This window comes from Paroedura picta, chromosome 7 (genome assembly GCF_049243985.1).
Source record: "Paroedura picta isolate Pp20150507F chromosome 7, Ppicta_v3.0, whole genome shotgun sequence".
NCBI lineage: Eukaryota > Metazoa > Chordata > Lepidosauria > Squamata > Gekkonidae > Paroedura > Paroedura picta.
In genome coordinates this window covers 5,584,867-5,609,484 of record NC_135375.1, presented here as the reverse complement: position 1 = coordinate 5,609,484, position 24,618 = coordinate 5,584,867, and the positions used below count along the sequence as shown (strand labels likewise).

The 24,618-nt window shown below is 59.5% G+C and overlaps 2 protein-coding genes across 2 annotated transcripts; both read right to left on the bottom strand.

Annotated features, from left to right (window-relative positions):
- Positions 1–467: 467 nt before the first annotated feature.
- On the bottom strand, positions 468–1,941 carry LOC143842033 (avidin-like). Its single transcript, XM_077346655.1, has 4 exons — positions 1,750–1,941; positions 1,330–1,540; positions 872–992; positions 468–672 (listed from the first exon to the last, which is right to left on the bottom strand). The coding sequence occupies exons 1-4, from the start codon at positions 1,861–1,863 to the stop codon at positions 639–641; spliced, it is 480 nt and encodes a 159-aa protein (XP_077202770.1). The 5' UTR covers positions 1,864–1,941; the 3' UTR covers positions 468–638.
- Positions 1,942–9,997: 8,056 nt separating this feature from the next.
- GBA2 (glucosylceramidase beta 2) lies at positions 9,998–24,500 on the bottom strand. Its single transcript, XM_077346667.1, has 17 exons — positions 24,298–24,500; positions 24,119–24,210; positions 23,901–24,016; positions 23,533–23,751; positions 21,966–22,205; positions 20,307–20,409; positions 20,076–20,229; positions 16,810–16,935; positions 16,227–16,402; positions 15,999–16,103; positions 15,619–15,726; positions 13,707–13,858; positions 13,348–13,454; positions 11,290–11,432; positions 11,094–11,209; positions 10,767–10,958; positions 9,998–10,680 (listed from the first exon to the last, which is right to left on the bottom strand). The coding sequence occupies exons 1-17, from the start codon at positions 24,483–24,485 to the stop codon at positions 10,471–10,473; spliced, it is 2,547 nt and encodes an 848-aa protein (XP_077202782.1). The 5' UTR covers positions 24,486–24,500; the 3' UTR covers positions 9,998–10,470.
- Positions 24,501–24,618: the final 118 nt, after the last annotated feature.

Genomic DNA, 24,618 nt, shown 5'->3' with positions numbered 1-24,618 from the left:
TCCAAACTGCTAAGTCCATTCCCTACCCTCCAAGGGGCTCCAAGCCCGCCTCCCCGTCCCCTCTGGCATTCTCCCCAGCTCTGTGCAGGCTTCTCCAGGGGCGGGTTGCAGCCCTTGGCTCGGGAGGGAGGGGGGAACAGAGCAGTCCGCGGGGGGTAGGGTGGGGGCTTGCAACCGAGGGCTAAATACAGCTGTATTAGATGGTGCATTGGGAGGTGGGGGAGAGAGAGAATGCCCCCCCCCCGCCTCTGCTGTAGCCGTGGAATCTGGCACAGGGCCTAGAGACAGATATATGAATTTGCTCTACTAGGCGGGAGGGAGGGGTGGCCAGGCTCTGGATACAGCCCTCTAGCCCCCCCCTCTTGGGCAAACACCTTCCTTAAGACCGCAGCACGCCTTCCCCCCTCCCTCGAGGCCAGGCGCAAGAGGTAGAAAGAGCAGGGATTTGGAGTCCAAAAAGACAACCGTTCTAGAAAGGATGTATTACAAAGAGGGAGAAGAAGGGTAAAAGAGCCACGCCGAAAGAGTTTTGGAGCCTCCAGGTCCCAGACCTGATCGACGCACTCAGATGCATCGAGAAGCAACAGAATGACTCGCTTACAGCAAGATGACCCGCTGTTTCGGCCCGCGGGCAGGCCTCACTTGACGCGGGTGAAGACGTTCTTACCGACCCTGCGGAGAAGGACAGGACCGTTAGGGGGCGCCGAGGGGTGTGGGGAGAGAGAGGGGCCTCAGCCGGACTGCCGCCCGTCGAGGAGGCTGCCCACGCTTCGGAGCCCCCCCTCCCCCCCCCGAGCAGCCCAGCTGCGCATACCACTCCGGTTCCGGGGTACGGCCCCAAGCCCCCGCCCCCCCCGCGGGCCTCGCTTACAGGGTGGACTGCCAGTCCTGGCCCCGCGTGGGCGCCTCTTTGCGCAGCAGCCAGAGGGTCTCCAGCGTCTCGTCTCCCGCCTCGTCCACGAAGCACTGGCCCACGAAGGCGGTGGTGGTAGCTGCGGGGCAAGCGGGGCAGAGGCTGGGCAGAGGCCTTTCTCGCAGCCCCCACCCCCACCCGGCTCCGGGCCCCGAGCCGCAGGGCCAGAACCAAAGGGGCCAGTCACTGCCCGGAACCCGAGGCCGTTGACGCGGCGGCCCGTCGCCCTCCGCGGGAGGAGAGGCGGCGGCGGGGGGTGGGCCTCCTGCCGCTCCTGCTTCATGCCCCCTCCGCCCCCACCTGCTGCCGCTGGGGCTTTCCCCGCTGAAGCCCCCGGCCTGGCCCTGAGCGTGAGAAGGAGCGCGGCGGGGAGCCCGCCCCGGCCCCCCGGCCCTGGTGCTGGCAGGCCGGCCTACCGGTGAACTTCCAGAGGACGAGGAAGGAGAAGGTGGGCTGGGCGCGCTGGTCGGGATGGTGCTGCGCGCCCAGCAGGGGCGACTCGACGATGGCCTCGTTGGAGGCGGTCACGGCGGTCAAGTAGGAGCCCGAGAAGGCGCCGGCTTCGTTGGCGGGCGAGATGACCATCCGCGAGCCCAGGTCGTTCACCCACATCCCGGCAAGGGTGCACTAGAGAGAGGGAGAGAGGGAGGGAGACACGCAGCGGGGGGGGGGGGGTCAGCGAAGAAGCGGAGGCTGAAGCGGCCCCCGGCGACTTCTTCGGGATAGGTCTGGGGACCCGGCGCACCCCCCACTCTGCCACGACCGCCTTGCCAGGTGGGCCTTCCCCGAGGCCGAGGGGCAGAGCCTGAGGGTATGCGGGGTCCACCGGGCCCTACCGTTTTGGGGCCGTCGCTTTGGGGGACTGTGGGCGGGGGGGCGTCCGCCGCGGCCGAGGCGAGCAGCAGCGCGGCCAGCAAGGCCGAGGCTGGCTGGAGAGAGAGGCGCTCCATCGTCTCGCGGACTACGCTGGGCGGCTGGGCTGGGCTGGGCTGGGCTGGGCTGGGCTGGACTGGGCGGCGGGCGCCCGCTTCCCTCCCTCTTATAGGCAGGCCCACAGGTTGCGCAAGGCTCAGCCGCCCTTTCCAGGAACCGCTTGCCCCCAAGGACAAGCCGGCCTTCCGGGCAGCTGCAGCGCGCTGGCTGGGGAAGCCCCGGGAGGGAAGCCCCCGAGGGAAGAGGCCAGGACACCCCCCCCCCCGCCCCCGCTGGCCGCCCTGGAGCTCGGCTGCCCCCCACGGCCCGCAGGTCGGAGGCGATGAGGCCGGCCGGCCGGCCAGGGGAATGACCCGCCGGGCGGAGGGACAGCCTTTCCTCCCTCGCCCCAAAGACTAGAACGGGGGTGGGGCACCCCATGGGGGCTCTAGGCCAGCCTCGCTGAACTTTTTTCACTATGGAGAAAGCCCTGAAACATTCTTCAGGCTGGGAAACGTTGCTGTGGACAGGCCTTGCCACGCCCTCCAGGCCCATCATTGGCCATCTTGGAGGGCGGGGGGGGGGGGGGAGGATGAGGTCGACATGACCGCATATGGTCATGTCACCCAATAAATATTGAACGATTTAAAAATATATAGTAAACATGAATTGTTGTTGTTAGGTGCAAAGTCGTGTCTAACCCATCGCGACCCCATGGACAATGATCCTCCAGGCCTTCCTGTCCTCTACTATTCCCCGGAGTCCATTTAAGTTTGCACCGACTGCTTCAGTGACTCCATCCAGCCACCTCATTCTCTGTCGTCCCCTTCTTTTGCCCTCAATCGCTCCCAGCATTAGGCTCTTCTCCAGGGAGTCCTTCCTTCTCATGAGGTGGCCAAAGTATTTGAGTTTCATCTTCAGGATCTGGCCTTCTAAGGAGCAGTCAGGCTGATCTCCCCTAGGACTGACCGGTTGGTTCGCCTTGCAGTCCAAGGGACTTGCAAGAGTCTTCTCCAGCACCAGAGTTCAAAAGCCTCAATTCTTTGACGCTCTGCCTTTTTTATGGTCCAACTTTCACAGCCATACATTGCAACTGGGAATACCATAGCCTTGACTAGACACACTTTTGTTGGCAGGGTGATGTCTCTGCTTTTTAGGATGATGTCTAGATTTGCCATAGCTTTCCTCTCCAGGAGCAAGCATCTTTTAATTTCTTTGCTGCATTCCCCTTCTGCAGTGATCTTGGAGCCCAGGAAAATAAAATCTGTCACTATCTCCATTTCTTCCCCATCTATTTGCCAGGAATTGAGAGGGCCAGATGCCATGATCTTTGTTTTCTTGATGTTGAGTTTCAAGCCAACTTTTGCACTCTCCTCCTTCACCCGTATCAAGAGGCTCTTTAGTTTCTCTTTGCTTTCTGCCATTAGAGTGGTATCATCTGCATATCTGAGGTTGTTGATACTTCTCCCTGCGATCTTGATCCCAATTTGTGACTCATCTAACCCCGCCTTTCTCATGATGTGCTCCGCATACAAATTAAATAGGCAAGGCGACAATATACAGCCTTGCCGAACTCCTCTCTCAAAAGATGAATTAAGTCCCCCCTATTCAGGAAACCCTTCCAGAGCCCTCATGAAGCCCTGGTTGAAAGGCCTGCTCTAGTCTAGGCGGATCCTCTGTGGAGCAGGAGTCGGCTTAGATCAGGGGTAGTCAACCTGTGGTCTTCCAGATGTCAGTGGACTACAATTCCCATGAGCCCCTGCCAGCATTTGTATGTATGGCCCCTTCCCACTCTATGATCCTATTAAGCTGAGAGGCAGTAGGCTCAGGATGGACAGCAGAGTGATACAAATGTGGACTTTGATGCCAGAGGATGTAGTGATGGCCACAGGTGGTGGTCAGATGGAGGGGAACTTCCACCGTCAGAGGTCAGTCCCTGTGTCAGGAAGCCTCTCTGCCTATTCCTTTGCCCTTCCCGAGGGTGACATGGGAGGCTGGACTAGAGGGCCCCTCCCTGGTTGGATCCAGAAGGGCTCCTTTAGATTCTTATCAGGGGAAGGCCCCCTGGAGGCACTGCCTGGGCACTTTGTGAGATGGGAGGCAGAACCAAAGGGACCCCCTGGCCAGATCCAGCCGAGCTCTGCTGACCTTCTTGGAACAGCAAGTACTGCCCTTCTCCAGCCCTAGTAGAGCTGGGATTTCTGCCGGCCTTTTGGCTCCTCGGATCGGTTGGAAGAGAAACAGCCCTTTGACTTTGAGGGACTAGGACATTTTCTCTGCTTGGCCAGCCCTACAGCCCCTCTCCTGTTCTTCTGACACTTTGCCTTGATGGCAGAGCTATACATGCACACACCACCCCCAATACTTGGCGGCTTCCCTCTGAATTAAGCAGACAAAGGCAAGTCAGTCTGTTAAGTCAGAATGGACGGAGAAAACCAACCAAATGGTGTTCCAGATGAAATGGAAAGCTGCAGTGTGTGAATGTTCTGTGGTTTAATGCAAAGATTCTTGTAGGCAGCTATGGAGCTATTGATGATTGAAGGTTGCCCTATTCTACCTCCAAGAACCTTTGAATAAAAAACCAGAGCATTAACGCACCGCAACGTTTCATTTCATCTGGACCAACTTTTGGTTGGGTTTCTTCGGTTTTGGCTCCCCCCCCCCCTAAGCAGGACCTCCTGTGACGTAAAAGGGGAAAGGGAGGGCGTAGAAACGTCCGGACGAGACCAAAAGGAGGGGAGGAAGGAGCCCCCTTGCCAGAAACGCGGGGAGCGGCTTAGAATCTGAGACCTGGCAGTCCAGCCCCCTGCAGGACGCAGGAATTTCAGGAATTGTTGAGAATTCTAATTTGGGAGGTATTGTTTCCTCACTCCTAGCACAGTCAAATCGCAAAAAACAGGCCGCCACCTAGGAAACGTCTCCTGGAGAGGCGGCGGCCGCCGCCGCCCCCCCCCCCCCCGCGGGATCTCTGCGCAGCCTGGGAGCGCCCCGGCGAACTCGGCGGCCCTGCGTGGGGGAGTGGGACGGACGTCGCGTCCAGTTCCTTGGCGGCAGGCTAGGCCACGGACCTCCGCCACCGCCACCCCCTTTCCCCAGGCATAGCGGGAAGGCGGGCGCCTCTGGCCCCACCTCTGGGCCGCGTTTCCCCTCCCCGCCTCCAATGAACTCCCGATCCAAATGCCTTGAGGACTGTTGACTGTTTGGCCGCTGATCCAGTGCTAGGGGAAGGAAGCGTTTGTCTTGGCTCGACGTGGCGTTTGCTTAGGAGAAGCCCCCCCCCCCCCCGCAGCATGGTCTCACGTCCCACAATAAACCCTCTGTTCTTTCTCAGCCTCTCCAGCAGGCCTCTGCCATCCTTGTCCGGCTGAAAACTGCCTTCCCAGAGCCCCAGGCCCACCCTTTCCTGCATCCCTGCCTACAGGCCAGCTCCTACCCCAGGGGGTGGGGCGGTGGAGGACCGCTTTCCTTTCTTGGGGTGTCAGAACCCCAGACACACCCTCCCTCTCCCTTCTCTGAAAGGAATGAACCCAGCTGGTGGTGCCTGGGGAGTTTGGCAGAAGAGGAATTGGGACTGGGCAAAACAGCAGGAGATGCCCCAGGAGGCATCTAGGCAGCCAAGGTAAAGAACTGTCTCCCCAGGGAGGTGCATGCCCGGGGGGGGGGGGGCCCCATGGTAAGGCTTCCAGAGGCAGCTGAAAAGGGTTTTATCTAGAATGGTGGATTTTAGAATTGTGTCTTTTGTGGGCCCTTTTTAATGTTTGGTGTAGTGGTTAGGAGTGCAGACTTCTAATTTGGCATGCTGGGTTTGATTCTGCACTCCCCCACATGCAACCAGCTGGGTGACCTTGGGCTCACCACGGCACTGAAAAGAAAACTGTTCTGACCGAACAGGAATCTCAGTGCTCTCTCAGCCTCACTGACTTCACAGGGGGAGGAAACGGAAGGCAATTGTAAGCCGCTTTGAAGCTCCATTTAAGAAGAAGAAGAAGAGTTGGTTCTTATATGCCGCTTTTCCCTACCCGAAGGAGGCTCAAAGCGGCTTACAGTCGCCTTCCCTTTCCTCTCCCCACAACAGACACCCTGTGGGGTGGGTGAGGCTGAGAGAGTCCTGATATCACTGCTCAGTCAGAACAGTTTTATCAGTGCCCTGGCGAGCCCAAGGTCACCCAGCATGCCAGATTAGAAGTCCGCACTCCTAACCACTACACCAAACTGGCTCTTAAGAGCAAACTCTTCTTCAGTAATATTAGGGCTCTCTCAGCCTCACCTCACAGGTGTGGGGAGAGAAAAGGGAAGGCAAATGGAAGCCGCTTTGAGACTCCTTCAGGTAGAGAAAAGCGGCATCTAAGAACCTCCACCTCCTCCTTCTGAAGGGCTGCAATAGAAAAGGTGGAGCACAATTTTCGGCTAAACATCCGGAAGACGTTCCTGACAGAGGGCTTCTTCAATGGAACAGGCTTCCTTGGGAGGTTTTAAGCAGAAGCTAGGTAGTCGCTTGACAGAAATGCTGATATTATGAGCGTAGCCAGGTTGTGAGTGGGTAGGCAGGAAGGGATGGGCCACTGTGTATCTCTTGTGCCTCTTTCTTGCATACCCAGGGAACTGCTAATTGCCGCTGTGGGATGGTAGGTGAATTTCCTCCAGGCCAGGCTAGATTCTGGAGATTTTTTGCTCACTTGGGCATGAAATTGGGGTCAGGCAGGTAATTGTGAGTTCCTGCATTGTGCAGGGGGATAGACTAGATGACCCTGGAGGACCCATCTGACTTTTTGACTCTCTGTTGTAAGCCACCTTCAGTTGTGCAGGGGAAAAGGTGGCTTATAAATGTTTCAAACAGTAATGCACAGGAGCAGCATCTAAGTGCTTGCCATCCACCTGGCAGTGTGTGTGTGTGTGTGTGAGGGGGCTAATTCTGCCTGGCTGGCCATTACTGGTGCCCGCGCCTTTAGCCCACAGCAATGGGCCCTAAAGTTACCCCTCTCCCCGCAACATATGTCAATATGAAATGGGTCACCTAGAGATCTGCAGTAAGTTGCCCCAAGGTTCCCTTTCCCCCTCCATGCTGATGAAGCAATAAGACCAGACTGGGGCAGGGGATGCTCGATCAAGGCCAAGAAGGATGAGCCCCCCCCCCTCCCCACACACACCTGAGATCCCCAGACCCAGCCTTTCTTGCCGGGGTTCCTCTGTCACCTCTCCAGGGACCTGGCTTTCTTCTGCAGCTCCTAGTGGCCTGGCTGCAGCCAGAGCTTTGGAAATGAACCACGCAAGATTCCCACACTCACTGGATCTTGTGCTTGAGCCCCTTCCCCATCTGGCTGGATGTTTCATACTGCAGAGGTTCAGCACCCTGCCACCCCCCCCAGCCCAGGCTCCAGCAGCAGTGTGGAAATGGGCAGGTGGGGAGAGGCCTTCATAGAATCATAGAGTAGGAAGAGGCCATACAGGCCATCTAGTCCAACCCCCTGCTCAACGCAGGATCAGCCCAGAGCATCCTAAAGCATCCAAGAAAAGTGTGTATCCAACCTTTGCTTGAAGACTGCCAGTGAGGGGGAGCTCACCACCTCCTTAGGCAGCCTATTCCACTGCTGAACTACTCTGACTGTGAATTTCCCCCCCCTGATATCTAGCCTATATTGTTATTCGATTTATTTCCCACTACTCCCTACAGGCTCCTGGCGGGTAACAGTATTCTTTAAATATTGTTGTACTTGTACTTTAAACCAGTGATCCCCAACCTTTATTAGGCTGGGGACCGGCAGGGCATCGGGCCACGGCCACGCTTCTGGCCACGCCCGCTGGCCGCGCCCGCGCATCGAGCCGCACCCGGCCGCGCCCGCGGATCGGGCCGCGCCCGGAAGCCACACCCTTTGATTGAGCCACGCCCGCGAGCCACGCCCGCGGATCGGGCGCAGCCCGGCCCTGATTCCCTCTTCCCGCCCTCCCGCAGTAAGTAGCTTCCCGGGCCGCAAGCTTGCGGCCTGGGAAGTTTTTTACTGCGGGGGGGGGCGGGGAGAGGGAGCTGCGGCCCGGTGCCATGGCCTTCGCGGCCTGGCGCCGGGCCGCGGCCCGCAGGTTGGGGACCACTGGTTTAAACCCATTACTGAGCGTCCTCTCCTCTGCAGCCAATGGAAACAGCATCCTGCCCTCCTCCAAGTGACAACCTTTCAAATACTTAAAGAGGGCTATCATGTCCCCTCTCAACCTCCTTTTCTCCAGGTTGAACATTCCCAAGTCATAGGGCTTGGTCCCTTGGCCCCAGATCATCTTCGTCGCTCTCCTCTGTACCCTTTCAATTTTATCGACGTCCTTCTTGAAGTGAGGCCTCCAGAACTGCACACAGTACTCCAGGTGTGGTCTGACCAGTGCCATATCCCCGGTGCTCTTGATTTTGGGGTCACCAGCCAGCTGCTCCTGCCCTCAACCCGCCTTTGCAGTCTGGAGGAGGAAAGCTGCAGGCTGCTTCCCTTCTTGCATTGTTTTTCTTTGGGGGGGGGCTGGGGCTGGGGCTGGCAGAGCTCCCAGGCCTGGGCAGTAGCCAGCCCTCCGTGAGAACACAAAGTGCTTGCCTAATCCTAGGCTTTGGAAGAGAATAGCCCGCTTTCAGCCCCAGCTCCCCCCCCCCTGCACCAGTGCCCAACCTGGCTGGGTAGAGTGAACACGTTCCCTCTTCCCCACACGTGAGCCAAGCAGCAGCCGTGGTCATCACAGAACAGAGCCACGGGGTGGTGGGGGGCTGCTCAGTCCAGGTGGAAAAGATTCTGCCTTAGCCAAAAGGAACACTCCCCCCCCCCCCGCTCTCATAATGTCATAATGTTGGCTCTGCAAATAATCTTTCCAGCAAGAGTGGCAGGTTAGAGCCAGATACTCTTGGGGAAGTCCCTGCTACAAGAAACCAAGCCTGCCACATGGGCAGAGGGTGCCTGCCGGGGCCTGGATCCCTTGGCCCGGGGCACTAAGCCTGCTTCCCCCTCCCAGGGCCCAAAGCCTAGACCAGCAAAGCAACCCCCCCCCCCGGCACAGCAACAGCAGGACGCCCCCAAGAACTGACACAGCAGTCTCTTCAGAAAGTGAGATGGCTGTGGTGGTTTGGAGTGCTTTAGGCCAGCTTCAGCTGCTGCCATTCTTGATTCATTCACGCCTTAGTTCCATCTAGGCTGGACTGTGGCAATGTGGCTATTTGGAAGCTACAGTTGGTGCAGAATATTGCAGCTAGATGGCTGGTTTGGGTCAAGTATTGGGAGCACACGTTCTCATATTACAGCAATGACATGGGCTTACACATGGGCACTCGATCCCAATTCAAGGTGTTGGTTTTGTCCTGTCAAACCCTAAATGGCCTGGGACCAGGGAGGGACCGTCGTCAGCCAAAGGAGCTTGTCTGTTAGGTAAATGAGAGCAAACATTTTCCATGACAGCCTAACAATTATGGAACAACTTCCCCTGAGAGGTGTTTCTGTCCCCCCCCCCTTTCCATCTTTAGGAGGCCACTGAAAATGGTTCTATATAGGACAGCATTTGATTAATTTGGTGGCAATCTTGAATTGTGGTTTTAGGTTCTGGTCTTTATTTCTGTTCTGTATATATATATACCATCACCAACCAGATGTTTGGAAGCTGTGGTTGGAGCAGAGTCGCCTGAAAGGCTAGATATCAGGAAAAAAATTTCAGTCAGAGTAGTTCAGCAGTGGAATAGGCTGCCTAAGGAGGTGGTGAGCGCCCCCTCACTGGAAGTCTTCAAGCAAAGGTTGGATACACACTTTTCTTGGATGCTTTAGGATGCTTAGGGCTGATCCTGCACTGAGCAGGGGGTTGGACTAGATGGCCTCTGTGGCCCCTTCCCACTCTAGGATTCTAGGAGTCTAGTTCAGCCATGGAATGGGCTGCCTAAGGAGGTGGTGAGCTCCCCCTCACTGGCAGTCTTCAAGCAAAGGTTGGATACACACTTTTCTTGGATGCTTTAGGATGCTTAGGGCTAATCCTGCGTTGAGCAGGGGGTGGGACTAGATGGCCTTCATGGCCCCTTCCCACTCTAGGATTCTATGATTCTATGAAACTCAACCCCTCCAAGACGGAGGTCCTGTGGTTTGGTGGTAGGAGGGCAGGTTTGGTAGTGCGCTTACCTACCCTGGCGGGGATGCCCCCCCACTCCCGCCCATCAAGCAGAGCAGCTCCTTCACCAATTGTTTATTTGTTTAAATTAAAACTTTTTAACATCTAAAATAACTCCAGAACAAACTAGATTGTACAGGCCTTGATTGCCATCATGTACAAATTAAAGGGGCAGGAAGAGGATGGGCTCAGCAGAAAAACCTCCTCTCACTCCCACGGGACAGGGCTCCCCAAAACCAAGGGGCACCATGGCCCACAAGGAGGCTGCTGGGTGTAGGGGGGTAGGGACGGGGATCCTTCATACCTGCTGGTCCCTTCTGAGGTTGGCCATCCCTCCACTGCTGCCCTCCTCAGACAAGCGTTCCCCCAGGCAGGGGGTGGACTGGCCCACAGATCAGGCCCCCTCCCCCTGGGATACAAGCAGCCTCTGTGATCCTGGGGGGGGGGAGGGGGCTCCTCTGCCTCCCAGCTGCCCCAAGGTGGCCTCTGGAGGCAGGCAGCACCAGCCCTCCAAGCAGGAGTAAGCCTTCCACTCAAGAGCTAGCCTGGGCTGGGGATCCCCGGGCAGCCCGATGCTCCCAGGCCAGCTGCATGCTCCAGATGCTGAGGGGGCGCATGTAGGCCAGGGAGCGGAAGACCCTCTTCTGGCAGAAGGCCTCAGGTGTCTGGAAGGCCATGCCCAGATGCTCCCACACAGTACGGTAGCAGCCCTCAGCGGTGTGGAAGCCCTCCTCGACCAGGCCCTGGGAGGGAGGGGGGGGAGAGAAAGAGAGTCACCACTTGCCTGTGCTGCCCACGAGGCCTCCCCCCGCCCAGCCCCCAGACCCACCTCCTGGATCATGGTGGCAGCCAAGGCATACACCACCCCGACCCACACCTCATTGGACTGCAAGCTAGAGGTGTCTGGCACCCCCGAGGGACGCATGCCGTTCACGGCTCCCATCGTGCCCTGCGAGAAGCCCATCACATTCAGCTCAAAGATGGTCTTCAGGGCACTCTGCACATGGCCTTGAGGGAAAACCTGCCAAGGAGCAGGAGGGGGAGAGGTTTCAGGACAGGCCCAAAGGGCAGCAGCCCCCTCCCCACAGCCTCTGCTGGGCCTGCAGGGGGGTCGCTGCTTCCCCTCAGCCTCCACCAGGGGTCCCGGGTCCCTTACCTCCGAGGTGCCCTCGCCCAGACCGCACGCCCGGAGGAACCACTGCCCGGCCAGCTGGTCTGACATGCTGCTGCGGGAGGAAGCCCCCTGGCTGCTGTCGTAGTTGTAGTACTTCCCTGCGGAAGGGGGGGACAGTGGGTGAGGGGGCGCCCCCAGCTCTCAGCCAGCCGCCCCCCTCCCCCCAACGGAGACATACCGTTCCAGAGCAGCCGCTCAAAGGCCTCTGTGCCCTTGGCCAGGATGGCAGCGTACTTCTGCTGGACGTCACCCGCACCCAAGACCTCAGCCATCCGACACATCACGCAGAGGGATGCCAGCCACAGGCTGCCACAGTAGGCACTGCCAAAGCAGAGGAGGAGGAGGACCACCACGTTGGCAGAGGGAGGAAACACTGCATTGCGCACACACGCACCCCCCCCCCAGAGGGACCTATCAGGAAGCCTTTGCAAGGCAGACCAGGAGAGAAAGGTCCCCAAGCGGACTCCCTGAACCAGCTCCAGTGAAAAGCCAGTCCTGGGACTTGAGCCAAGCAGAGAACGGCATGCAAGAGATGCTTGTGACCAGCAGACACGGCAGGTAGGCAGGCCGGGAGGGAGGGACCATCCTCAGTTCAGGTCTACAGAAGACGGGGACTCCTCCTCTCCCAGTGCCGCCCCCCCCCCCCCCGGGCTAGTATGGCCACCATAGCTCACCAAGCGCCTGCCTTTCTGGGTGACTGGGGGCTGATGGCACGGAGCAGGGCTTTCATGGGGATGGTGCCCCACTTTGCCAAGCACCCCTGGGGGGAGGTCTCCCCTCTGGCCCAGGCATACTCCAAGCAACCTGCTCAGGGGGCCTGTGGAGGCAGGAATATTGTTGGGGTGAACTGTTAATGGCTTGGTTGGGAAGGGAGTCAGCTGCTGCTTGTAGGGTCGTGGCCTACCTTACAGCGCTGGGTAGCAGCAGCAGCAGCTATGACAAGTATCACATGCCTCACCAGGACAACAGGCCCACCCACCTTTCCAGGGCTGCCGCCGCACCAAGGCGACACTATTAGAACAATGTCAACGGTGTCCTGGGGTCTTTGAAGAGCTTCAGTGCAGGTGTTGCAAACCTCTACCCTAAATGCTTATGCTCTTATGCGCTTCTTCTCACCAACCTGGCAACCACAGTCCAGCAGAAGACGGTCCCCCAACATGGAGTGTCAGCAAGGAACCATGACCATGCTGCCCCCCGCAATCAGGGTGCAGCTCCTTGCTGCCACCTGTTATCAGGCTCCCCCCTCCCCCCCCCCCGCAGCTGGAGGGCAGGCTCCAATGCCATGGCCGCCTTCTCCTACTGCTCCCCCCCCCCCCCGCCTTCAGTTTCCCATTGCAGGTTGAGGAAAGCAGAGGAGGCAGCCCTTCTGAGAAGCCAATGGGCCCTTTCCAGTCCTCAACAAAAGCCATGAGCACAAGGCCATGTGGCAGACTGCAGGTTAGGAGAGAGTGTGTTTCTGGCCTCTAGAGATCCTAGGCTGAGATACCTCCCCCTAAACCTCAAACCCGGTGAAGAATTCTATAGAATTCTGAAGCTTGCACTGGGCTTTCCTGGGGCCATTTCTCCTGGGGTTTTAGCCAGGGGCTTAGCTCAGGAGCTTAGCTCTGGGATTTCACTTGCCCTGGGCCCTCCCTCGCCTGCCCCTCCTCTCTGAGACAAGCTTCCTTTGGTGGCAACAGCTACCTCCTTGGGGTCAGTTGCCCGAGGCATGGGGGTCCTGGGCCTTTGACTGGCCAGCAGGAAACAGGGAAAAGGCAGAACTCAGGGACCCCCTCCCCCAGATATTTCCTCTGCTACAGGCCAGCCCCCCCCCCTTGCTCAGCAAGACCACCTGGTATCTCCAAGGACAACGCACAAGACTGGAGCCAGACCCCAAGGGCACCCTAAGACAGGTCAGTCTGCCCGACTGGTCAGAAAAACACTCCAGCTGGCTTGGCCCTGGGTTGGGGGGGGGAAAGGGTTGTTTCTGACCTCATGGCACTAGGAGAACATAAGGCCTACAGCTCCGTGTATTCCACGAGGCAGGAAAGCCCCCATGAGCAGGAAGGGGTCTCTTGGCGGAAGCAGTCTGCTTTCCAGAAAGCCCAGGACATTTGGGAGGAGAGGCTGGTGGTCAGAAGGAGCCTCCTCAGGGAATTCAGTTTGCAGCAGAACCACCAACGGCCCAAGCCTGACCTTTCAGCCACCAGGCCAGGTGAGGCAACCGCCAGCAGACCCTCCTGCTACTGCCCCTCACCTGGCGCCCGTCACCACCCAGGCATCGTAGGTCTGGTCGGCAAAGCCGGAGTTCTCGATCAGGCCGTCCCCATCGGTGTCAAACTGGAGTTCCGATTCCATTGTGGCCTGGGGTGGGAGAGGAGAGGAGAGGCCACAGCTGACCTTGGGCCGTGCAACCCCTGGCAGCGCCACCTGTTCCAAGGGCCGGGCAGGAGGCAGAGAGGAGACCTTTCTCTGCCAGAGCCCCCGGAGTAGACAGGCCTGGCCCTGATGGACCACGGGTGCAGGGACCTGGCTCAGGGACAGGCCGCTTCCATGGCCTCCAGGCCCGGAGACAGCCCTGCTCGCCCCCCCTCCCTCCCCCGCACCCAGCCGCACCAGGCAGACGGGCCACATGTCGCGCAAGTAGGCAGAGTCCTGCATCAGGTGGTAGTTCCGGAAGACCTGCAGCACAAACTTCAGGTTCAGGTCCTTCCAGTTTGCTGTGTCGTGCATGAGGTAGGCGTTGACCCGTCGCCAAGGCTCATCCTCTGGTAAAGGAGGGGGCAGGGTCAGAGCAAGAGCGGTCCACTGCCTGGCCCCCACCCGAGGGAAACTGGGCTGCCCCACACCTGGCCACAGGCAGGCTCTCCCTAGTTCCTGGGGGGGGGGTCTCCTGCCTGCGCAAAGCAAAGGGCTCCTGGGACTTGCCAAGGAAAGGACTAGTTCGGGGGGGGGGTGTCTCCACTCCATGCTCACCCCCCCCACACACACACACTTTACAGGCTCCTGAGCCATGAAGCGCAGTGGGAGTTCCTGGGCAGCAAAAGGCACAGAATATGGGAAACAAGCAGCAGGAACTAGCAGTCCTCATAGAGGAAGGGGACTATGACCTAGTAGGAATCACAGAGACTTGGTGGGACAATAGAAGAAGAAGAAGAAGAAGAGTTGGTTCTTATATGCCGCTTTTCCCTACCCGAAGGAGGCTCAAAGCGGCTTACAGTCGCCTTCCCATTCCTCCCCCCACAACAGACACCCTGTGGGGTGGGTGAGGCTGAGAGAGCCCTGATATCACTGCCCGGTCAGAACAGTTTTATCAGTGCCGTGGCGAGCCCAAGGTCACCCAGCTGGTTGCATGTGGGGGAGTGCAGAATCGAACCTGGCATGCCAGATTACAAGTCCGCACTCCTAACCACTACACCAAACTGGCTCTCAGAATTGGAGTACTAGAATCAAGGGGAACAATCTATTTAGGAGGGACAGACAAGAAAAGAAGGGAGGAGGTTTAGCAATATATGTTAGGAATCTTTATACTTGTGAAGAAATACCGGTACCTGAGCATGAAAGTTCAGTTGAGTGTATTTGGGTAAATATAAAAGAAGTAGGATGAGGGGAATGCTGTGGACATAATCTGGATTTCAGCAAAGCTTTTGATAAGGTTCCACATAATATTCTTGTTGACAAGTTGGTAAAATGCGGTATGGATCTTAATTGATAACTGGTTGACAAATCGTACCCAAAGGATACCCAAAGGATACTCAGCATCCTCTTGGAGAAAACTGACAAACAGAGTAGCCCAGGGATCTGTCCTGGGGCCTGTGATGTTCATATTTATAAATAATTTGGATGAAGGATTAGAGGGATACTTATTAAATTTGCAGACAATACTAAGCTGGGAGGGGTCGCAAACACAACTGAAGACAGCAACAGAATACAGGATGATCTAGATAGGCTCGAGAAGTGGGCTAAACTGAACAAAATTAAGTTCAATAGGGACAAATATGAAGTTCTGCACACCAATATAGGATGGGGGAGACTGGGGAGTAGCATGTGCAAAAAGGATCTAGGAGTCTTAGTAGACCATACATTGAACATGAGTCAGCAATGTGACTTGGTGGCTAAAAAGGCAAATGGGATTTTGGGCTGTATCAAACGGAGTATCGTGTCCAGATCACGGGAGGTGATGGTACCACTTTACTCTGCTCTGGTTCGGCCTCACTTGGAGTCCTGTGTTCAGTTTTGGGCACCCCAGTTGAAGAGGGATATAGACAAACTGGAGCATGTCCAGAGGAGGGCAACAGAGATGGTGAGGGGTTTGGAGACCAGGAGGTCCCTTCCAACCCTCCCCGCTCCTGTGCAGGAGAAACTGAGCCAGTGGCAGAGAGGGGAGCCCGGCAAGGACTTCTGCTGGGCCACGAGGCTGAGTGGTGCCTAGTCAGGCCTCAGCTCTCCTTCAGGCCAGAGGCATCCCAGTGAGCCATGAGAACCACAGAGCATAGCGGCATTTCCCCAGGTGGGCGCTCTGCCTTACCCGGGTCTCCAATGTCATGCGGCACCACGTTGCGCAGCTTGACCGGGGCAGTTTGCCCACTCATCAGGTACGTCCGAGGCTGAAGGTCCTCACTAAGCACGGCAGAAGCTGGGAAGCACCGGGGGGGGGGGTCAGGGGGAACGGAATGGACAGACAACGTCAGAGGCCCGCCCTGCTCACTTTCCTTCCTTCCTTCCTTCCTTCCTTCCTCCCTCCCTCCCTCCCTCCCTCCCTCCCTCCCTCCCTCCCCACCTCTCCCAAAGAGGCCTGCTGGGTTTCTGTGTTCAAGGCCCTGGCCTCATTTCTTGCTCTGAGACCCAGCTGTGCAGTTTGTTGGCCTCCCAGCCAGGAAGCCACCCGTCCAGGCAGTGCTCACCCACCCACATCATACTGCAGGCTGAGCTCCAGCTTGGGCCACAGCATGGCGAGAGCAAAGGAGGCGTAGAAGTGCACGTCGTAGGTGTTGTACATCCGGTACTCCTGGCCTGGGGAGCAGAAGAGGAGGAGCGGTCAGTGGGCAGGCAGGCAGGCAGGGGTGGAGGAGAGGGCGAAAGCTCCCCGCTCCCTCGGGCCGGATGCTGGCCCTCCTCCGCTGGTCTGCCCCTTACCTTCCAAGTAAGCAAAGCGGCCATACTCTTGCAGGAGCGGCAGGTGCTGGGAAAGGCCCGGCTGAGCACTCAGGGCAGCCGCATCCTCCGGCAGCAGCTGTAGCCACACGGTTCCTCCGTCGGCCAGGAAGTACAGCTCGTTGAACAGGGCGGACTTGTACCAAGGGGGCAGCTCACTGGAGGGGCAAGAGAGGCATACGGAAGCATGGAAGGATGGGAGCCCTGTGTTGTCTGCTGGCAGTTAAATGGAGACTCTGAGGCACACCAAAGAAGGAATGTTGGTTTGGTGCTCCAGTTTGTCTCCCAGAAACAGGCCAAAGGGCTACTGGACCAGGCTGCAGCCTCAGGGCAGCTTGGCAGGAGCAGACGCCCCAAAGTAGCCTCCTCTCCCAACAGCCAGGCCCCAAAAGCGGCCTTAGGATTTGGGTCACCATGGCAAGCATCCGTTCTGGTGGCCTGGGGCCAGACCTGTCGATTTTGTGGGGGTCCAGAAAACCATACCCCCCACCCCACGCAAGAACAGAACAGGTGCCCCATGCAGCATGTGACAGCCTGGCTCTGCCCCCCAGCCCTCCATCGGTACCTGTCCTCCAGGATGGGTTGCTGCCATGTCTCCATCTTCTCTTCCCACTCTTGGTAGTGTGTGAGCAGGTAGTGGGAGAGGGTGGGGCAGGCCTCCCCGTCGCTGCCAAAGAACCGCGTGTACCGCCTGCAGTGGGAGTAGGGAGGGAGCCAATAAGCCTCCAGCCCTGGCTCAGGGGGGGAACCAACGAGCCCAAGTCCTGGCTCAGCACCACAGCCCCACCCCATCAAGGAGGCCGGAGGAGGGAGGAGTGTGGACATGTGCGGCTGGGGGCCACTCAGAGGTCGGCTCCGGGAGCTGTGCCCCCCTCCCCTGGCCATGCCCCTAAGCTGGAAGAGAATACCCTAAGCTAACTCTCTGGGAACACGCCCCCACTTTCGGTTGGCCTTCCCGTCCGAAAGGGGGTCACAGGGAAGGGCAGCTCAGCACCTTGCAAGCACCAAAGCTCAAAATCATGGGCTCAGACTCTCTCCGGCTCAGTTGCCGGAGCAGAGCAGGAGATGTAGCAACTAGCTGGAGGCCACAGATGGGTGCAGAGGGAGACGCTCCAGGCCCACTGGCGGTGGCATAGCAGCGAGGGGAGGGGCATTGTGCAGTGCAAGCAGGGGCAGCTGCTGGGTGGTTCGGTCATCTGGGGACCCCCAGCAACGAGGCGTTTCATGTCTGCCCTTGCACACCTGTGGGTGGGGCGGGCAGGACAGAGCCTCCAGAGTCCAGGGAAGAAGTCAGTGGCCAATGGCGGACCTTTGGGGAGCAAACACACAGGAGGAACCATGGGCTGGAGTTCTGCTTGGCAGAGAGAATCTAGAATGGTCAGCATAGATTCAGCAGAGCAGCAGGGATCCTTAAAGATGCCGAAGACAGATATCAGGGAGCAATGCAAGAGAAAAGCACCAGACTGAATGTGAAAAGGGGGGAAAAGATGAGCACCCAGGTCGGTAAGTGGAGATCCGGCTCAAGGAGCTGGGAGAACTTGCAGCTCCAAGCAGAACGGGAAGCAAGGGAAGAGAGGAGAGTTCAGGTCCAGAGGCCAGCTAGCCATGAGGCACGGGAAGCCACCTCGAAACAGCCCCTCAGGATGGACAGCAAAGGGCAAATCCCAGAGCAGCAGCAGCAGCAGCAGCAGGAGGAGGAGGAGGCCAGAGGCTGCCAGAGTGGAGGCAGCGACCGGAAGCTGGAGAGCCTACATGGGAGAGCTGTGCAGCGAGACAAAGGCACGTCACACCCAAAGATGTGGTCTCCACTGTGCCATGGGAGAGCAGCCCTCCTCCTTCCTCCCTCTTCGGTGTTGAGCGGGCAGCAGAACGGGGGCTGGGAAAGACAAGTCTGTGCAGCTGCTGGCTAGCTGGGGCATTGGCAAAGCACTCCTGGGAGGGTCAACCAGACCCTTCCCAGACACACCGCGGGTCTGCCTAGCTTCAAGAGGGGATGGCTTCACCATGGGTGTGGGGCCAGGCTGGAGGCTTGCCACAGTGCAAGGGACAGATTCCACCCCCCCCTCCCAGAAGTGCAAGAATTGTATGAGCTGCATTGAGTCCATTGGGCCTCCCAATGGAACCGAGGCACCCAACAACTTGCAAGACCCTAACATGTTACCAGAAGGACATGGCCTGGCAGAGGGGCTGGTGCTGAACAGGAAGGCACTGGAACTCGGGGAGGGCAGGGGAGGGCAGGGGTCTTGCATAGTGCAGAGGGTTGGACTAGATCGGTGGTCCCCAACCACTGGGCTCCCTCTCCCCGCCCCCCCCCCCCCGCAGTAAGAAACTTCCCAGGCTGCAAGCAAATCGGCCGGAAAAGTGGCCGATTATCTTGCGGCCCGGCAAGCTTCTTTTTGTGTGTGGGGGAGGGAAGCAGGGCCGCGCATGCGCGTTTGCGCCCTGCACGGCCGCAAACGCACATGTGTGGCAGTTTCACGCATGCATGCATGCGCAGAAGTGCTGCGCATGGGCATTTGTGGCCGCGAAGGAGCAAAAGCGCATGCGCGGCCGTGAACGCCCGGCATGCACGGCTGGGCAATTTCCCTCCCCAACGCCACTGGTCTGCAGCCTTAAAAACGTTACGGACCACTGGACTAGATGACCCATGAGGTCCCTTCCAACTCTATGATTCTATGATTCACATCTCTGCCGTGTTGTGGGGAGGGGAGCGAAGTGGTCTTCTGCTGACCTCTTGTGGCTTTCTCTAGCCTGGAAGGAAAAGTTCTCTCTACAACAAGCTCCCCTCCCTTCCTGACCTCAGCGATCTACAGGCCAGGAAGGGATGGAAAAGAAAGCCATGCCAAGAGGAAGAGGAAGAGGAGGGGCAGGGCTCTCAGGCAGCTACAGGAACCTCCAGTCCAGTCGCTGGAATGCGTGAGTAGGTGCAGGTGAGGATCCCCCTCAGCTGGAAGAGAAGGGTGGAAGCCCACAGCACAGGCGCTGAGAAGCCCTCTGCCAGGACGTCCTGCTGAGGGTCCCTGGAGAGGAGTAGGAGCGCCTCCAAGTGTGTAGGGGGGAAACTGCTGCAACAATACCCCCCCCCCGCCCCGTGCTGGTCTTTAAGGAGCTATGAGAGACTTGGGCCTGATTTTGCTGCCGTTCCCTCCTGTCGATTGCCACCCTTGGACTTTAACCCGACCTTCTAGTTTTGCTCCTGGGAGGGAGAGCAGAGAGCTGCCTGTGAGCACGCTGGGGCTGCACAAGGGCCAACCGAGGTGCTCCTCCACTCCTGGGGCCAGGGTTCCCCTGTGCCACCTCTGCCCTTTTCCTGAGAGGGCTGACCCCTGCCCCACAGAGACTCATTAGCAGTGACCGTGCCAAGTCACCCGCTGGCTCTGCACTGCACTGCCGAGAGGGAATGGATTCAGCAGCCACCGCAGCCGAACAGAGCAGCCCAAGCCGGCAGGGCGGACTCCAAAGAGAACTGGCTGGCTGCCAATGTCTCCGGGCCAATTCCTGGAAGAGAAAGGACTGGAAGGCACGCCCGTGCCCCGTCTCGGCAGAGTGGAGGGGGGGGGGGATGGGGCTCTTGCCAGTCTGGGCCCAGTCCAGCCTTCAGACGGTCACAGAGGAGTGAGTGAGCCAACTTTCCCACTTGCAGGCCTCATGGTCCTCCTCAGCAGAACTGAGCCTGCAGCTCAGGGGCCCATTCCTGGCCCCTACAGGCCCCTGGGCTCATAGGCCAAGACTTTGGCAGGAGATACCAAGCAGAGCTGGGGTGCTGGGGGGGGGGGTGGCACTTGAGATCAGGAGGATAACAGAGGCCAGGTCTGGCCAGCAGCTGCTCACCTCTGGTGCTCCCGTTCCTTGCCTCCAAAGTGAATGCGGGGCATGTCCCATGCCAGGCCCAGTTCCAGGGTCCCCCGCCCCTGGGCTGGTACGGTGCAACTAGCACATACGGCGGCCGCACAAGCCTCTCCCTTCACCGTGGGCTGGCTCTTCCCTGGGCACAAAGGAAAGAGGGTGAGTCGGAGAGCTGTGCCTCTGCCCCCCCCCCCACTCCCTGGGGCAGCAGCTTACCTGGCGGAGAAGACAGCTTGCCGTCTGCCAGGAGGTCACGCCAAACATCTTCCCCAGTGCCAGCAGGGTCAAAGGCTGTCAAGTGGGTCACTGTGGTGCCTACCTAGAGATGGGAGTGCCAGATGGATGCCCTCCAGGGCGCAAGGACCAAACTTGCAAGGGCACTTCCGTGTGCACACCAGAGACAGGACGTCCCCCCAGACAACTCCCAGAGGGTGCACAAAAGAGAAGAAAGCAGTGGAGGGTGCCCCCCCCCCAGCAGAGCCCTCTGGATTCCAATCGTACTGTCCAAACCCAACCCGGAGCAGGACCTATACAGGCCCAACCCCAAAAGGCAGCCCGTCCCCTAAGCAGGACCCCCCCCTCCCCGTTCAGCCAAGATCCGCCAGCAGCGCCACAGTCAGGAGCCAGATCATTCACGAGCCTTGCCTCAAGGGCCAACTGGAGCCCCTCCTGAGCCACAACCCCAGGAAGAGCTCTCCCCTCACCCAACACCTGCCCTGGGGGGTCTGGGTTGCGGAAGAAACAGGGCAGTCTAAAGGGAAAGGTGCCTGGGCCGGTTCTGGCTTTCAGGAGAACAGGAAGGAAAAGAAAGGCAGCTGGCTCCCTCCAGGAAAGGGCCACAGGAAGCAAGCCCCTCCCTCCCAGCTCCATCCCCAAGAGTGGCCAGTTTTGTGTGCGTGAGAGACAGAGAGAGAGCACACACACCACTGGCCAAGGAGGCCTGCAGCCCAAGGCCTGAATTCACAAGAGTCTGGTCCGAGCTGTCTATGGGCTGCGGCTTTCCCTCCAACCAGGCACCTGAGTCGTTCAGCTGTTCTCCATTGCTCACTGGCCTCTGCTTGGAGGGTTTGTTCGAAAGGGAGCGTGTCTTAAGGGGGCCGAAATGCAGATCTTCTTAAGGATAATAAGGAAGGGCGTAAAAGCAAAGGAAACACCAGCTACCGCCCAGAAGGCCACATGTCCCCACAGAGACCAAAGACTTGGCTCAAAGCCGGACCCATCGCCCAAGGACAGCCGACTAAGGTTGTGGCCACATCTGGCACACCGAGCATATCCACAAATCATTCCTCGTGACTTTCATTGCCCCACGGATACTGCCCAACTTAGTCAGCAGCTCTCATGCATGCTTGTGGAGCAGTCCCTGCCCCCGTGCAGCCTCCAGGCTGTGCTCTGAGGCCTGCTGGGTGGGGCAGGGCGGCTGCGATGAGGCCACAAGCCAACCCTTCTCCAAAGAGGCTGACAGCCCTGAGGAACCACACTCCCTCCATTGGCATGGCTGGGCACAAGCCCCACCAAGCGGGCCCTGGAAACGCAGCCCTAGCCTTCGAACGCACAACTCGTAGCAAGAGCAGACCCAAGCACCACCTTCTCAGGCAGGGAAGCCAGCGGGTTTCCCCCAGGAGCTGACCTACGCTGCAGGAGACCCCCACTGAGACCCCTTCTCCTGGAAAGAAAGGAAGTGTTCCACCCCCCATCCCTCACCCCCGGCCTGGCCCTGAGCAGGAAAAAAGACCAGCCGCTAGGGCAGCTCAGCTGCCACCCCCCCCCCCCCCGGACTCCAGGCAGGCACGGGTCTGCCCTCAAAACTCAGGGGGATGCAGCAGCCAGAGGCCCAGTCAAGGCACTGTGACCCCCCATTTGGGGGCCTCTTCATACCTTCTCCCGGGCAGAGATAGCCAGTGTGTAGGAGTTGACCGGGAGGCAGTGGTGCAGCATCACACCCCGGATGCAGTGGCCTTCTCGCTCCAGGCTGAAGGGCTCATTCCAGTGGCCCCCTGCCCTGTCCTCCTTGGTCTCCATGCCGTTCCGGAAGGTGAACATGAGGGAGACGTCCAGGGCCTGCCCACTGGTGTTCTCTACCTCCCAGACAAAGGCTCCCACTGGCAGGCTGGTGTCCTGGGGACAGAGCAGGGGCAGAGAGAAAGAGAGGCACCCAGTGGTCAGGGAGGGAAGGAGGGAGGGCAGCCTACCCTCCCTGTGGGCAGCTGATGCCTTGGAGAAGAAGGGAGCTCCCTGCTGGGCAAAAGGCCACACAGGCCACACAGGATGGCGTTTCTGCCACTCTAGCGGGCAAAGTCCTTGGGGGGGGGGGGCTCTACGACCTCTTCACTGCCGCTTGCTGCTGCTTCAATAATTTATTATTAGACTTACAAACTACCCCTATCAGCCAACAGCTGCCCCAATTCCTGATCAGAAGAACATTTGGGGAAATGGGGGATGAAAATCTGGATAGCCCAAGCTCATCCAATCCTGGGCGTTGAGCAATGCCAACCCTGCGCTGGTTGCGTTCCAGGTGGGAGACCACCAAGCAGAGCCAAGCAGCAGCAAATTGTCACCTCAGAACGTCTGGTGCCTTGACACCCTCGGGGGGGGGGCACCATAAGACGGCTGTGACCCAACAGGGAACCTTCCCCCCCCCTAAAAGCGAGACTTTTGGCTAATCCAAGAGCCTGGGGGCTCTTCCCCCCTTCCTTGTAGGATGCAGAGGATGGCAACAAGCATGTTGCCACCTTCTTGTGCTGGTTGGGGCTTTGGGCAGCACTGTGGGTGCTGGGCCAAGGATTGCTTCACCTGGGCCCAAGCCCTGTGCTAGTGAATCCGCTGGCCTGCTGCTCGGCTTGCGTCGCTGGCCCTGGCCCTCCTGCATGAGACACAAACCTGTGCAAGAAACACAGGAAACCTGGCCTCACCAGCCCCGTGCCACCTCCCTCTGAGTAATGATGACCCAGCTCCAACTGGGGCTTTGAAAGCCGCCACCAACTGGCCCATCCACATGCCTGTGTTGCCACACGCCCAGCCCCTGGTGCCACCGCAGCAGGCCAGGCCTCTGGAGAGACCTGGAGTGCCCAGTGATGCCCACTGGCAGGCCAGGGCAGGAATCAGGGGATCACGCTGGTTGGCCACTTGGGACGCCCAACCCAGCAGGCCCTGGAGGCCAGCAGCCCTGTCGCTGTTCTCTGCCAGTCGCCGGGGCGAGGCTTCTCCCCAGGCGCTCCGCTCACGCTGGGAACAGGCTGAACGGCAAGGAGTGCAGGAGGCCACGCTCCCTCCCGGCTACGGTTCCCGTCCTTCCGCCCCACGATGCCTTAGTAAGCAGAGCAGGTAGCAGCACCTGCCAGAAGGAACCCGCAGGCTCACGCCGGGTGCTTGGGCGGGGCCGGCCGTCCTACCACTCCCTGGCTGAACTTTCCTGGAGAGGGCACGCCAAGTTGGGCCAGCTCACCTGGTAGTTGTTGGGGAAGATGGGGGCAACCTGCCGGCAAGTCAGCACCACGTCCTGCCCGGGCAGCTCGTAGACGGTCCAGGCCCTTGGGTAGAGGGCGTGGTAGAAGGCGTAGTGGCCGCAGAAGCCCCAGTTCCAGCCCTGCAGGCTGCTCGGCCGCTCCAGGGACAGCACCTGCTGGTACACGGTCTGGCCCTCCCGCCGCAGGCAGACGGTGAACTAGGCCCAGGGAGGGAGGGAAGGAGCCCAAGGTGAGAGAAGCTGAGGACTCCCTGGACCCCAGGCCACCCTGCCCAGGGGGGGGGGGCTGCCGGGGTGGCAGGAGGCAGCCTTCCCAGCGGGCCGGCCACCCGGGGGATGGGACGCACCTGGTCGGCCACCACCGCCTTGTAGTGGTAGAGCCCCGGGTTCAACTGCCAGCGGCAGAAGTCGCCCCGCCAGCCTCGCGTGATGCTTCCGCCGCCCAGGCCCCCCAGCGGGCAGCCTGCGGACACAGACAGAGAGGCGGCCGGCCGGCCGGCGGGTCAGCGCTCCGGCCCTCCCGAGCGGGAGCCCTCCGCCCCCCTCCCCCCGCGGCCCGGCTGACCGTAGATCGGGCGCAGCGGCTGCGGGTCGAGGAGGTCGATGACCGGGCGCTTCTTCTCCACGCGCGTCTTGCGGTAGCGCCACACGAAGTACCTGCCCGGGGAGAGCAGATTGGGAGGGCGTCCCGCCGGCCCCCACCCCACTCGCCGTGCCTCTGGGCATGCACAGAGCGCCGCTCACCGCAGGGCCAGGCCGAGGTGGCGGAAGACGTCCACGGCGGACACGTCCCCCGCCTGGTAGGGCTTCCTCTTCTCGGAGAACTGGTGGGCCAGGCACAGGCGCCAGCCCCACGGCGGCACCCCGCGCCCCGCCGCCCGCCCCTCGTAGCGCCCCATCAGGGCCCCCGACGACGCCCCGCTCTCCCCCATCGTCCGCCCGCAGACGCGCGTTCACACGACCCGACTGCCCCGCACCGCACCGCACCCCGCCTCCCGCCCGCCCGCCCGCCGCAGACCCCGCCCCCGGGGCGGGAGGGGCGGGAGCGTCCGGGGCTGCCCGAAG

Bases quoted from the DNA above. Each gene is read 5' to 3' on its own strand.
- LOC143842033 (XM_077346655.1), bottom strand. From the start codon at position 1,863: ATGGAGCGCCTCTCTCTCCAGCCAGCCTCGGCCTTGCTGGCCGCGCTG. The intron at 1,541-1,749 runs GTAGGGCCCGGT...CCCTCTCTCTAG, and splicing joins AAAGCGACGGCCCCAAAACG to TGCACCCTTGCCGGGATGTG. The intron at 993-1,329 runs GTAGGCCGGCCT...CTTGCCCCGCAG, and splicing joins CGTCCTCTGGAAGTTCACCG to CTACCACCACCGCCTTCGTG.
- GBA2 (XM_077346667.1), bottom strand. From the start codon at position 24,485: ATGGGGGAGAGCGGGGCGTCGTCGGGGGCCCTGATGGGGCGCTACGAG. The intron at 22,206-23,532 runs GTGAGCTGGCCC...CTCTGTCCCCAG, and splicing joins TCTTCCCCAACAACTACCAG to GACACCAGCCTGCCAGTGGG. The intron at 16,403-16,809 runs GTACCGATGGAG...TTGCCCCTCCAG, and splicing joins CAACCCATCCTGGAGGACAG to TGAGCTGCCCCCTTGGTACA.